The sequence below is a fragment of the Phalacrocorax carbo genome, chromosome 5, assembly GCF_963921805.1.
Source record: "Phalacrocorax carbo chromosome 5, bPhaCar2.1, whole genome shotgun sequence".
NCBI lineage: Eukaryota > Metazoa > Chordata > Aves > Suliformes > Phalacrocoracidae > Phalacrocorax > Phalacrocorax carbo.
Window position 1 is genome coordinate 23737936 of NC_087517.1, and position 14626 is coordinate 23752561.

Consider the following 14626-nt stretch of genomic DNA (forward strand, 5'->3'; position numbering starts at 1 on the left):
CGCCTTTTTTGTTATTATTCTGCAATGTTTTGCTTTTCTGGTCTCATTCTCACAAATACAGCTTACCAGTGGTCTGTCTGTTGCAGTATATAGCTCGATGTTAGAAAGAATGGATTTAATTAAGGAGACAATCTGTTTCTGGATGCAAAACGAGAAAATGTCTTTACATTTCTGCATATGTTTAGGTGTATTACAATGGCTACCATGGTGATACTTCTGAAACCTTTTTGGTTGGCAATGTGGATAAAACTGGTCAAAAGTTAGTGGAGGTTGCCAGGAAATGTAGAGATGAAGCAATTGCAGCTTGCAGACCAGGGGCTCCCTTCTCTGTAATTGGAAACACAATCAGGTAAGCCTTATATTGACAAGTAAAGGGAGGGCTGGCAAGTGGGACAAAGGTTATTGGTGGTTTGGTATAAAGCTGATGACATGTTTTATGATTCAAAACCATCATTTCAGTCTGATATCAGTATGTGAACTGCCAAGCTATAATGTTGTTCCTTGGGTAAGAGAGTTTTTTTTTTTTAAAGTGAATTACACTAGGGTCAGCAAAGATAACTGGAGAAAGAGTCAAAGATATTCATAAGGTGGATTTAAATTAACAGATGTGATTTGCGGTGGGATTTTGTTTATTTTTTATTTGTGTGTGAAGCTACACCACATCTGTCTAACAATGTAAGAAGGTGAGAAACCATTGTTTTCATTGTATAGCAGTAATGGATGTTACAAAGGAATTAGTCAACATAAATAAGTCTCTCTGTTTAAAAAGTACAAAAATATTTAACTCGAGAGCTTCTGATCTTACAAAGAGCAGTGCATGCTAACATCACAGGGAAAAAAGAGCTCACATTCAGAGATTTTTCCCTATTTTGCATGTCTTCTAGCCTTCACATAAATGCAGTCATGATTCCTTTTCTGCTGGTGGTTTTGAATAAAAACACATCTTAGTTTTTGAAGGTACCTATGGATTATTTCAAAATGTTTGCCAAAAAAAAATAGACATATATCGTATACATTTCATTAAGGGATACTTCACTGGACTATTAATGGTCCCAACATGCTATTGAATACATTCTGATTACTTAAAAGCTGCAAAGCTTAGTCACCTTGAAAGGATGCAAGTTTTTTTTTCTTTTGTAAATCTTCAAATACTTTAAGGAAAAAAGAGAACAGCAAATATCAGTTAGATGTATTTATAGCTTTAAAAATATTGTAACAGAGTCTGAATCAAACTTTAGTAAAACCTCTTTGGGTTATATCTGAGAAGCTTTTATTGAAGACTTTGTATAAAATTGTGTTTTTGACAGTTTTAAATTATAGGCTAACTAGCCTGGAGAAAAAGGATAGTGTCTTTCTGTTCTTTCATAGGAAATGTTGAATCAGACCCCTACTGGGAAAAGAAATTTAATGCATATCTCACTATCTTACTGTCCATGAATATAATAGAAGTGAATTCAAAATGTAGTTTTATTTTTGCAAATGGGATGAGTCGATAGATGCACCTCGTATTTTTGAACACCTAGGGTTCAACAAATTTACTGGTGGTGCTCTTGCATTTTAACAAAATTTATTCTTGAGTAGAAGGGGGCACAGAACACTGGATTCTTATTCAAGCATTCTATCGAGCTCTGCATTCATGGCTGTGTCTAAAGGGCATGTCAGCCTTTGATTCTCTCTGAGAGGTAATTATCCTTTTCCTGTCACGGAACAACAAATGATAGCTAACTACAGAGGCACATTTGCAGTAGTCACATTCATCAACTGCAGAAAAAAAATTCAATTTAATTGTGCAACACAGCTGCACATAGGCTTTTTGAGCATTTCTGTTGTTCTCCCTGTCTTGCTATTCCTCCCTCCAGATCTATTTTTTAAACTTTTTTTCTGGTTATTTTTTTCCCCCTTTTTGTCTCTTCTTCCATTTTTACTCTCTGTACTTTCTTGTTAAAGTAATTTTCCTTTGTGGCTCTCATTCTTTTTTCCCCATTGAAGGCTATGAATGTAGAAAATTATCACAATTACTCATATAATTGAGCCTCTTTGTAGCAAGTGCAACTCCAGTAGCCTTTCTCCATCATGAAAATGGTTTCATTATAGGGTTTTTCATATTCTCTGACACCATCTACACAGAGGAACAGGCGTGCAGATGAGATGTACTAGGAACAGGGTAGATCAGTAAGGTCACAGTAGGAATAATTAGCTCTGCTATGGAAAGAGCATCTAGGCCTTTTACTGCTACATAAATGTACTGTCCGTGGCTTTTAGTCACAAAAAAACTTACTAACAAATGGAGCTCCCGCCTACTACTTTGAAAAAAAGATTTGTATCAACACTACAATTTTCCATCATTAAGACTAATAACACAGAGCCTAGTATACATCAAGGGGAATAAAAAGAAAAATCTCACATTCAAGTGGCGGCTGGGTGCTGACCTTTGTTCCCTTTTTTTGTGTTCAACTTAACTCTTTACAAAAAAGAGCCACACGCCACACCAACATGCAGGTGAACTCCAGCTAGTGCTAGCAAAGCATGGCATTCAATTGGAAAATCTGATAAATCTCCATGCAGGATAATGCATTTCATTACAGATTCACTACATTAATTCTAGCTGTATTTAAAAAAAAAAAAAAAAGAAAAAAAAGAAGAAGAACAGAATTGAATGTGACATTGGATTTTTGCTGTGTTGGTACAGAGGTCAGTTTACTTGCAAAGTGTAAATATATAGTCAGCGCCCCCTTTGAAAAGCAGATTAATCAAAGCTAGTAGGTGTTCAAAACTACATATGAAATAGCAGGTCATTAACTTTATTCCTCAAGATTTTATCGTGTAGACGATTTAAATGTGCTGATTTGTTTAGAACTACTTTAACACTGCCTCTGCTGAAAGATCGCCTTGGTTTGGTGAAGCTGTGTGTTTCTGGTTATTTATCGTTTGATATTTGCTTGCAGACAGACATAGGTACATAATACATACATCAAAATCTTAAGTTTCAGGAGGGTTAGATATCACAAATGTCTGAGAACAAGCATCTACAAGCTGAAAACGTTTAGGCCCATCAGAACGGAAACGTATCTAGGTTTCTGTCATCAATATTTTCTATGAAGGTGCTCAAGTGATATGCAGAACGTATCTTAGGCACAAATAATAAGAATATTTCCTTTCTAAAATAGGTTTGGAAATAATTATATTGCACAGGTAAGCTTGCATTCAGTATTCTAACATAGTCTTTGTTATGGAAGCTTGACAGCTGACACTGAGTATTTCTTGGATAACAGTTCCTTCTCCCATCAGCTACAAGTTGCAAATACAAGATTGCACAGATTCATGAGTTACTTTGCTTAGAAAAATTTGAATCTTTGCTAACCTGTTCTTACTGAAAGTGTTGGCAAAACTGTTGGTCAGCTCCAGTGGGAATGGAATTGGGCCCCTATGTTCCATTTTCTTCTACTGTTTCTGACATTTCTCTTTCAGACAGAAATAAATCTAGTCTGAAATCTACTTTTTAGACAGTGAGTTTAGGTATGTGGAAGTGTTGTGAGTGTAGAGAGCTAAAAAACATAAATGTGATATTGTTAAATAAACCAATTTCCAACTCCTAGGAAAAAATAGTAGTGATGAAAGTATTAATAAATGGTTTAAAATGTTTAACTCCTAAGTATATGTTTTGATATTAATTTAGAACAATATAAAGCAGATTTTCAAAAAAATCTGTTTCTATCAGATTATGCACATTTAAACAATAAGTGGCTCAGGCAAAATAAGTCATTTTAATGTCATCTGTGATAGATTTTCCTTGACAGCTACTGTAAATTACAATTACACTGCTTCTCTCTGCACTTGAAAGTAAGCATTGCAATAAATTATCTTTTATTTCAATCCATCATGTCTGCTTTCAGAAACAGAGAACCTCAAATAAAAGTTCAGCACTATTGTAAGAAAAATACAGTAATTTGTGTTCCAGTTTGAAACTAAAATGTACCTTTCTTTCAAAAAACAATTGTTGGCTTTCAAAAATATTACTAATTATACCTCAACATTTATTGTCATTATAGGGAATCCCTGAACTTGTGCATTCTCTTAGTCTAGGATTACTATTTAAGAGAAAAATGCTTTAATATTTTCCCAGTAGAATTTTGTAATTTCTCAAATTCGATAATATGGTACTATTCAAAATTAGTACTTTTCTCACAAGAAAATCTATTTAGGCTGATGGTTTTTTTTTAAAAAAAAAAAAAAAGGCAAGCATGCCATTCAGTGGTCATTTTGCTAACAGTGATCCTGGTAATACATGCATACTTCTAATTTAAAAAAAAAAGATGCAGCCGTAGGGATTCCTAAGTGAGAATACAATTATCATAGGTCTGTTACTGCTTTCAGTGTTTCCCAAGCATGTTCACTGCCCAGAAGTGTAAGACAGGTTTGTTTAGCAACTTCAGCCATTCGTCTCATGCTGCTCTGCAAGACTGTTGTTGATAAAGTTTCATCCCTGGGGAGAGAAGCTGGCACCACAGGGGAAACATCCCTAGCTGGGAATCAGTTCACCAGGATGTTCAGCCTGAGTAGCAAAGCAGTCTGTGGCATCTTGTCTTCCCTTGTGCCACCAAGAGCCCAGAGAGGCAGTTGTTATCAATGCTGGAAATGGGATTTGTTTCACTTTGTTTCTTCCATGAGGACTTAGGAAGAAACTGGAACAGGACTGTCTTGAGGAAAGAGTGACAAAATTTGGTAGAAAGAAAACAATATGCAGGGTTTGGGGTGGGTTTTTTTTTTTCCAAGTCCTAAGACTGAAGGGATGATTTTTGCTCTGGAGCTGGGATGCCTGTTATCCCACAGATGCTCCTAGAGGCTATCTGCACAGGGCCAGCCCCCTAAGGAAAATCTTTTGACCTGCTTTTCAGCTTCTTAGCAGGAGGGTTTTATCCCATTCACCCAAGAACTCCTTTCAGGGGAGGCTCCAGAGTATCAGGGAGAGCTTTGCAGAGAGTCCATCCTGCCTGTTGCTGCTCTGTGGCATTTTTCCTGTTGGTCTGCTGGCAGGAAGGCAATGCATGTCTCCACACTTTTCCCTCCTTTCAGAGAATTAGCTTTTCCCTAGCAATGTGGGAAGAGGATGCTCAGGAGGGAACAGACACCCAAGTCTCCTGTCTCTGTCCACTCTCAGAAGCATGATACCACCATACAGGAGGCTCAGCCTATGGGTTTAGAATGACAGTCTGGCCCTCAGTTACGTTCCTTTACCGGCTGGGCTGCTGCCAGTCCACCCTGATGCCAGATGCTTTGCCTGGCTTTGCTGTCAGCAAAAGAGGAGCAGCCCTGCAGGTACTCTTGACTCTGCAACCACTGGGCTAGAACACATGGCAGCAAAACATAAAATCAAGTACTGGGCTCATTAAATTATTATGCTTTTAATCCTGCCCAATTCACCTCTGCCCAAGGATGCAACGTGGCTTAAAGAATAAAATGTGTGATGATAAATGATGTCAGTGGATATTTTTAACAATGGTTATTCTGAAGAACCTTTTTTTTCTTTCTTTCTTTATGCTGTTGGTACAGTGTGGGTCTGCTGCCCCAGCCTTTGCTCTGGAAGTGATTTGGCTGGGGGAAGCCCCGCGGGCTGAGGGGAACTGGCAGACTGGCTCATCCACCCAGCGGTGCAGCTCTCCTTTCCCACGGCAGATGCCAGGCAGCCCAGCTGAGCTGTGCTGACTCCTGCCTCCCGCCTCCACTGCTTTCCCGCTTGCAATCAGGACTCCTCCAGCTGCGTGGTGTTACGGCGCCTGTCTGTAAGGAGCAGCACATGGAGCTGGGGCTGCAGTCTTGTAAGGTTGCCTTCCAGGGAAGGTTGGAAAGAAAGGCCACCACTGAGAGATCCTGAGCTGGGCAATGAGACAGCAAGACCAAACTCTTGAGCTGTCAGCAGCAAATGGTAAACTTGGGCAAAAATGCTCCACTCCATGGCATCCCAATTTTGTAACAAGATTCCACAGTGTGGGAGTCCTGCAGGCTGAAGAGGCTGGCCTGGATCAACAGTTCAATTGACTCTTCTCAGAGCTATTCCAAAGTCCTCCCTGACAGCATTTACAGCCAACATGTACAAGTGCATTTACCTTTGCAAGTTGTAGCTTTGCAAGTTGGGGTTAGTAGCTCTGTTTTTTATTAAAGCTGGGTGTTTTACTATAACTCCACAAGAATGTAAGACCTCACTGGGATTTTTTAAATACTCCAAAGTAAAGCAAGTAGTTCTGGAGTGAAATTCCCCATAAGCTGCTTCTGAAGCACATGCAAATACTGAAACCAGATTGAACATGGCTGAGTTCTGTACTTGCAGCTTATTTTTCTCCACAGGTTTCCTCTGTGTCACTTCAGGTTCACTGGCCACATTACATTCTATGTAAAGAATACTCAAGCTCTGTATGTAGACATTATTAAGTGGTTAAGAGGGGGGGCACAGGCATCTGTCAGTACAGATGTCAAAGCCCTGTGAGCTCCAAGATCCCCTATTTTGATCACAGACAGTAACCACTGAGGTACTGGTGCCAACAGGGTAATTTCCAAGCTGTTTGGCAAGGAAGTGGCAGAATTCACCATTGAAACATACGAGAACCACTTCTTTCACCACATGAGGATGGGATACTGTCCTAACACTGCCTTCTGTGTGCCCCAGCGCTCGTGTGCCCAGTGCCCAGCACGCAGCTGCTGCTGCTACTGCCACCCTCCTCGGCACCAGCCCGCAGGAGAATACGTAGCCACAGTGCTCTGCTTGGAATAATAGCATTGTGTCTTGCTACAGAAGGTGGATTTTTTGGGGGTGAAAATCCTGTAATAATATAAAATATTTTTTTAAAATGGGATACTGTGTAAGGAGAACGGCAAAGCTGAATAATCAATGGGATTGCTCATGCTTGTGCAAAAAGATTTGCAGAAGAAGGTGAAAGAAAAGCTTATCACGTTGCGGGGACGGCTTCTCTCATCTCTCTTCAGAGAACCACTTCACCTGTATGGGAATCATTATCTGCATTGCTCTTGGTCACCAGAGATCTTCCGTTTTGCTTAGTGTATGCTTCTGAGAAATCTGGCTTTCTAATTCCTCTCCGTTCCCCGTGCTTCTTCCTTGGCCTTCATTATCCTAGCCAGTGGGCCGAGTCTTTGACCCAGATGTGGGTGAGGTGATAGAAAGGCAAGGGAGAAAGTCTTTTCCATTGATGGTAGGCCTTCACTGCATAAACCTTCATTGTTTTTTTCCACATAAATTATGTGTAAGGTAAAAACCTGGACTTTGAATACAACCAAATTAAGCCAAATTCCTAGCGGTATCAGTAACGCGCTTTGCCAGTACTTAGCAGTTTGGGGGCAGCTAAACTTGAAATTTCCATTCTTCTCCAGAGTTAATGAAAGGTATGGGATGAGTCGTTGTATCAGGGCAATACATACATAAAAGCTGATATACAAATCCTGTAAAATGGGCTCTTAAGGTCTGAACACTACAGCACTATTAACAATTGACCCAGCTCTCCTCTCTCACTGCTGTTTCACTGTGGTGGAGCACCATGTCCCTCAATTGCAGTGGCATTAAATTCTGGGACAGTGACTGAGGGGCACTGGAGCCAGCACTGCAGGGTCTGTGGAGCCTGATGTGCAAAGGAATTACTGCCTTCAGCAAGCTGAGGCCACTTTGCACCTGAATAAGAGCCTCCCTATGGGGTTTAACATGCTTTAATTTCTCTGAGAGCTTACACCTTTATTTGAGTTTCTTAACTTTTCTGCTTTCTGTAGTCAAACTCTGAGAAGGCATTTGTTAAGGTGTAAGTATAGGCAAACCTGAAGTTTTTAAGTGCCTACCTTGATTTCAAACAAACAAATGATGCTTTTAATATTGTAGGCGAAATCTTTTCAGGCTAAGTGCCTTCTTGTCTTGCTCCTGTTTGCTTTTAGAAATAGTTTGGGGAGGATATGCAGGGACAGAAGTAGCTTCCTTGTCACTTCTAATCCACTTCTAGGTCCCTCAATATCTCCAGACATTTCTGTTTCAGATGTGGGCAGCCCTCCTGGCTGAGCTGCCTCAAGTCACCCTCTCCATCACTGCCTCCACCACTGCTTGAGTAAGGGCAGAGCCTGAGAGTGAAGCCTGTAGGCACAGGGTGGCCCAGCAGCCAGAGAACACCTGATGTTTATCCACAGTCCTCAGATTCTTAGGGATCAGGGTAGGACTTTGCTTTCCTGACATGGGTTGGAGTTGGTGCCAGGATGTGTTCCTGCAAGCAGCTCTCAGAGATGCTCCTCCCTGAGGCAGGCCATGAAGGACAGGACAGATCTCCCAGGCAGAACTGAAATGCCATAACTGTTATGATTTGGTTTTGTGGTGATGTGTTTATTAGAAATAATGTGAACAGACTTGCTGGAGTTGAAATACATTTTGGTACTGAATGTTTGCAGTATTCCAAAAGAGAAGCAGTAGGGCTCTTAACTCTCCCTGTTGGCAGCAGGACCTTCTTGTCCTGCAGAAAACCCAGTGCAGGCAGTGGTTACGTGGCTCAGCACAGGCTCTGCATGCAGGGAAGACTCAACGGAGGCTGCAGTTTGGTGGTGTGCCAGGGCTTCGGCTACACAACTTAGCTGCCATTTAGCTGTCCCACATTAAAAGGAGCTCCCAGTGTGCTCATGGAAAAGGCTACCATCCATCAGGCCTGGAGATGACATACTGCCATCTTGCTCAGACAGCAGGGCTGGCACAGGAGCTACCAGTCTCCGCTGGCAGGTGTGTTAACTCTGAAACCTAACAGTGGCTCACCGGTGCTAGCTCTGATGGCTGCTCTCTTTTGGAGCCAACACAAAGTAGCGACTTGGCACGAGAGTGGCGGTGAGAGCTTGCGGGAGCTAGGTGATGCTGCTGCTGGTACCGATACAGTGGCAGGGGCCAGGGCTGGCTAGCGGAGGTGGTGGTCATGGTGTGCACCCTCATGATGTCCTCTTTGCCCCCGCAGCTCCCTGGCGTGGCAGGGCTGCTTCCAGGTCTGCCCTTCATTCGTCGGCCACGGCATCGGGTCGTACTTCCATGGGCACCCCGAGGTGTGGCACCACGGTAAGCAGCCCCCGCTGGCCCGACCTGCCGCCTCGCGCCGCTGGCTCTGTCGCCGGCAGGGAAATGACTATGGGAAGTGGGGAGGGTTCAACGAGCAAAGCCCCCCGCACCCCCCCACGGTGCCGATCCCGGAGGGGGGACGCTTTCCGCGCTGGAACACCGGCAGGCAGCCCCGGCCTCGCCTTCTGAGAGTGGCGCGGGTATTCTTCAGGACAAATCCCTCGTTTAAGGGAGCCGTCAGGGCAGCTGGGCGCCGCGGGCCGCCTCCCCGGGGCTGCTTCGGGCGGCGGCCGCCGTGCGCCGCGTCCCGTCCGTCCCGTCCCTGCCTCCCCCCCGCGCCCGATCGGCGACTGCAAAGTTTGTGGCGGGGCAAAGAAAAATCTCCGCTGAAACGTGAAATCCCCCGGAGCCGGCCTGGAAGGAGCCGCCGTTGGGGCGGCCGCGCTGCGGCCGGGCTGGGTGGCGGGTGCTCCGGTTCGTAGCGGGGACCGGCGAGCACCCTACGTGCGAGCCAAAAAGATGTTTAATACGAGTGCTGGTTCCATTTACTAAAAAAAAAAAAAAAAAGGGGGGGGGGGGGAAGCCCCAGCAACCATAAACGCTTTTTTATTTTCTTTTGTAGCCAATGACAGTGATTTGTTAATGGAAGAGGGAATGGCGTTCACAATAGGTTAGTAACTCTCTGCTATCGTTTTCTTTTAAAAAAGCGCACACAGAGCAGCCCAGATCCATACCATCTCTTTATTGGGATGTAGAAACAGCCATGCAGCTCTGGGGATGTCTGCGACACTGACCCCTTAGGAAGCAGATTAAAATATCTTTTTAAATAAAAGCATTATGGGACCCGTTGGGTGAAATAGCTTCCAAATGCTAAGATTTAGAAAATGAAATGTTTATTATAAATCTTATTAAATGACATATTTGATGCATATTTTTGGCAAGGCAGAGACTTAGCCGGCACGCTTGGGCTGTGGAGGATGAGGAGGATGCGATTTTGTCCCTGAAGCCGTGGTTTACCAGCGAGCAGCCTGGTGGCTCTTATGCCATTTGCTGCCTGCCAGAGCTGCTGTTTGGGTTTGGGGACGGCAGCGCCGGTAACCAGTCAGAGGCTCGCCCCTCAGACTGAGCGTGCTAAATACCAATCATGGAGAGCTGGTGGGGGAAAAGCCCTCTTTCTCACTGTGTGGCTAAATGGTGCGGCAATTACAGGGAAATAAGAAAATTGTTGTTTTGCTGATTTAATGAACATTTTAAGCCTGTTTAAAAATTTCAAATATTTAAAACTATCTGCTGTTTGTAAGTGTGGTTGGTGCTTTGGTTATTATCCACGGGGTCTTAATTAAAGCTTGATTAAAATTCCCCACTTTTACAAAAGAGGAGTGGGCAACTTCCCACCTTGATATTTTATTTTCCTCTTTAGTTCACATTTTAGCGTAGCAAGAGAGTGTCGGCCCAGGGAGGATGGGACCTGTGCAGAAGGGGAGCTACCTGCTGGCACACACCCCCCCTTTCTTGCTCGCTTCACAGTCCACATGGGAGCACAACTAACTTTAGAATACATTTTGTTTTTCTTGTTGCAGAGCCAATAATAATGGAAGGATCCCCCGAATTTAAGATTCTGAAGGATAAATGGACTGCAATTTCGGTAGACAATAAAAGGTGCCTGATTTTATTTTTTGATCTTTCCTAAGCTGTGGAACTGATCACTGACAGCCGAAAAAAAAACAAAAAAAAAAAAACCCCCAAAAAAAACGGGTGAGTTTTACAGGCATGGTGGACACGTTTGCCCCCTAATAACTGCTAAATGTGCATTTCAGATCAGCGCAGTTTGAACATACCATTGTGATTACCTCAGAGGGAGCAGAAATCCTCTCTAAACTGGTGGAAGAAGCCTAAAGATGGAGCAAGGAGTGGAAGGACTCGCTGTGCTTCTGGGATTTCCAGTTTCACTCAGGACAGAGAGGAAATTTCTGTAATGTCTGTGGGGAATGGGTGCTGTGTAAGTCACTGCAGGGGACAGAAAAAGCAGCTTGAGGGGTCGGCTCTGGACGTAGTCCTTCTGTGTGTTACCTGGTGAGTATTTAATAAAAAGTCCCTTGGCTTGTTTGTGACCCTGGAAGCAGCCATGCACAGCCTGCAAGTGCAAAGGGTTTGGATTATTTGGGGTTAGGGGCAGAGAGCGGGTCCCCTCTCTTCCAAATGCTATGGGGGACAAACACGGATCACACAGTCTCAGTGCAGCTGAGAAGACAGAGGAACATAGTATTTTCCCTTTATAGCTGAGCTATGGAGTCAATTTGTCTTCACTGCGATTAACACAGTGCTGTTTCCCAGGCTGTAACTTCTACTAGGATGGGAAAAAAGTTTCCCGAGGGTGGCAGGCAGAGGCAGCAGCCTCTTCCCCTACAGCCACCCCAGCAGCTCTCCCCCTTCCTGCCTCAGCTAATTTCTCTTTGCATAGCACAAAAAGTGATTAAAAATGAGATGCGAAGCACGCTTCTCTGGAGATCAATAATTGCCCTGCTTGAAGAATTAGCCGGTTTGGGGTAATCACTGCTCTGCAGTGCCCGTGTTAGTTAAGGGAGAGGCACTCTGCAATTTAAGCGTTTATCAGAAACGGAGGAGTTTGTGGTTTGGAGGATGAGCCCTGGCTCCTGCCCGGAGTTTGGAGCTGATGGTCCTCATGAACTGTGGGTCCTGCTCAGCCCCACTGCTGCTCGGTGTCCCGGGCTTGCCAAGGCTGGAGGCTTTGATTTGCAATTAGCTGGTTGCTGACCACCCCGTCGGGCTGGATGCACTTGGCCTTGGTACTTGGGGGCTACCGGAGCGGGACCCAGTCCTGTGAAATGCAGGATTGCCTTGGAGAAAAGCAAGCGGCATCCAGAAGTACCCCAGACCCGCGGCAGCAGCGGTGCAGTTTTGGTACAAATAACTTGCCCTTAATTGTAGGCAGATGGGGTCCTGTGCCAAGGGCTGGCTGGCTGTGCTTGCAGGCGACTGGGGCTGCTCAGCACCGGCTCCCTCAGTGGCTCGGGGCAGAAGTAATGTGCTTTCTTACAGCTTTACTCTGCTGTTTGTTTTCACTTGAGTACAGCGAGCTGTCAGCTCTAATAGTTTCTAACAGCATCTTTTCAAAAAGCAGGACCCCCCCAGAACACGGCTGACGCCGCGGGCAGCCGCTCAGCTCCATCCTCCCCGAGAGGAGCTTGGAAGGCCTTAAAACCTGTGAAGACAAACGATGCAGCCAACAAGTTTACAAACAGAGGTTAAACAGCGTGCTGCGGCCGCGGGAAGGCGAGGGAAGCCCAGCGCTGCCCGTGGAGGGGGAGATGTATTTCGTTTCCTAACACCCAGCCGCGCTGCCCCCTCCGAGGGGCGCTGGGGGCAGCCGGGGCTCCCGCGCGTCCCGGGGACACAACAGGGGCGCGTCCCGGGGGCTTTGGCCGCGCCGGGAGCCCCGGGATGGCCCCGCAGGTTCTAAGCTTCTCCCTGTCCCCTGCCCCTCCGCCGCCCGCCCCGCGCTTTCCCGAGGCGTTGGGCGAGGCGGGAGCGGGGAACACCCCCCCCCGCAGCCCGGTGTAAGAGGGCTGCCGGCAGCTCCCGTTAGTCGCTGTTTGCTCTGAAGTTCCCCCCGGTAACTGACGGGACTGCGGGTTTTACCGGCATCTGCGGAGCGGTGGCGGCCGGGCGCTGGCATCGGTGGCGCACGTTTGTACTCCTAATTACGAACGGGACTAAAGAGGTGTCTCGGCCGTGAGGGGACAGCCAACGCCTCGCACACGCTCTTCACCCAGGAGGTCTCGCCGGGCGAGCACGATGAGAGCCCCGACGGGGCGATCGCCCCCGCCGGCTCGGGGCAGCCGCGACCCCTCGGCGTCCGCCGAAGCCGGACCGCCCGGGGCGGGCGTTGCATGGAGGGGCGGCGGCGGCGGCCTTGCCTCGCCTCGCCTCGGAGGACGGGCGTGAGCAGAGCCGCGCCGTGCGTTTTGGCTAAGGCGAGGGGGGAGCGCCGGGCGGGCTGCGGGCCCGGCGGCCGGCGGGACTGTGGTTCGCCCCGGGCCCGCCCGCTGCGCCAGGCCGACCGGGGGAGTTGGCGGCACATTCAGCGGGCACGGAGCAGCCTCCCCTCCCCGCGGCCGCCGGGCTCGAGGCCGGCGAAGGCGCCGGAGCTGCCGGGGGCGCCCCCGTCCCCTCCTCGGAGAAGCGCGCAGACCCGCCTCGGGTGGTCACTTACATGGCCAGGGGGACAGAGCCGGCCGCCGGAGGAGTCCGGGGGGACACACTCACACACCCCGCTGCTGCCCCTTCCCGCGCCGAGCTGCGGCGATTTTGTGAAAAAGAACTTTGCGCATCGCGAGCAAAACAAGAACAGAAAAAAAAAAAAGGGGGTGGGGGGCAGGAAGTAAAAGAGGCGTTAGGAAATGGGCAATTAAAACCGACAGAGCCACTAATGAAAATATGAAAAAAAAAAAAAACCAGACGAGCAGGAGCAGAGGGACTCGGTCTTAGCTTCTCACAGCCATGAGCTGCTGGTCCAAGGGCCGCCGCTGCCCGCCGGAGTCCCGTGCGGGCGCTGCGGGCCGGGGGTGCCCCAGCCCCGCCGGCGGCGGCGGGGGAAGGCAGGTCGGTGGTAATACCCCTAACGCCGTCGGCGCCGCGATTTGTTTTGAACGTTCACTTTTATCGCTATTCTCCCTTTGCCAAAATGAGCTTGATTACAGATGTGGTGCCGTGATAACCGCGCACCCTAGACAGCCTAGGTGTAACCGGGAAAGTTCAGCCCAGGCCAGATCAAATCCCAAGCTGTTTAATGCTGAAAGGCTGCATGTTGCTATTAGTGTTAAATATATGGCTAATTATGCGTATGAAAATTAAACATCAGTGTTATGCTAATGGGGCCGCCTTCAGCTGTGGATCAGAGCACTTGAGACTAGCATTTAATCAAATGAATCAGTAACTAATACATCTGCACGTGTGAACTTTCACAAGATCATTTTCCTGTTACAGTCACACCGCTGAATTATGAAAGAAGTAATTATCAACACTTTCTAATTATCTAACAAAGTAATTTGGGATTCATCGTGGGCTTTCCGGGGAGGATCTCCCCAAGTCCCACCTCATTTACCGCTCACGCACGTGGAAGTTTTCATTTTAAGCTCAAATGCGCCGTTTGGCCCGTTCAGGGCAATTTTTGTTTCGGTGGGGTTTGGGGTTCCCCCCACCACCCCTTGCAAGAGCAATAACGGCAATAACGGAGCAGCGCATTCCGGAGGCGCGGGCGGCGCAGGGACCCGCGGGCCGGAGCGGAGGGCCCCTGCGCGCCCGCGGAGTGGGCGCGGGCGGGAGGCCGCCCAGGGGCCGCCCGCTTGGCGAGCGGGTCCCGCCGCCGTCTGCCGTCGCGGGTGGCGGAGCGGGGCCCCCGCGGCCGGCCACAGCACCCCCGCAGCCCACCCGGGCCGGCGGTGCGCGGCTGCCGTCCCCTCAGCGCCGCCTGCGCGGCGAGGGGCTGTGGAGAAAGGTGGAGGGAGGTGGGCTGCCTCTTGCCGCGCC

The 14626-nt window shown here is 47.4% G+C and overlaps 1 protein-coding gene across 4 annotated transcripts in view; it reads left to right on the forward strand.

The window, feature by feature from the left end:
* Window positions 1-11206, forward strand: part of METAP1D (methionyl aminopeptidase type 1D, mitochondrial) — a 47930-nt gene extending 36724 nt beyond the window's left edge. For all 4 annotated transcript variants that reach the window (XM_064451594.1, XM_064451591.1, XM_064451592.1 and 1 more), the window contains 5 exons: window positions 186-349; window positions 8979-9076; window positions 9699-9746; window positions 10657-10735; window positions 10894-11206. In XM_064451594.1, the coding sequence (XP_064307664.1) occupies window positions 186-349; window positions 8979-9076; window positions 9699-9746; window positions 10657-10735; window positions 10894-10972 (468 nt within the window). In that variant the 3' untranslated portion in view covers window positions 10973-11206. The remainder of the gene's footprint in view (window positions 1-185; window positions 350-8978; window positions 9077-9698; window positions 9747-10656; window positions 10736-10893) is intronic.
* Window positions 11207-14626: the final 3420 nt, after the last annotated feature.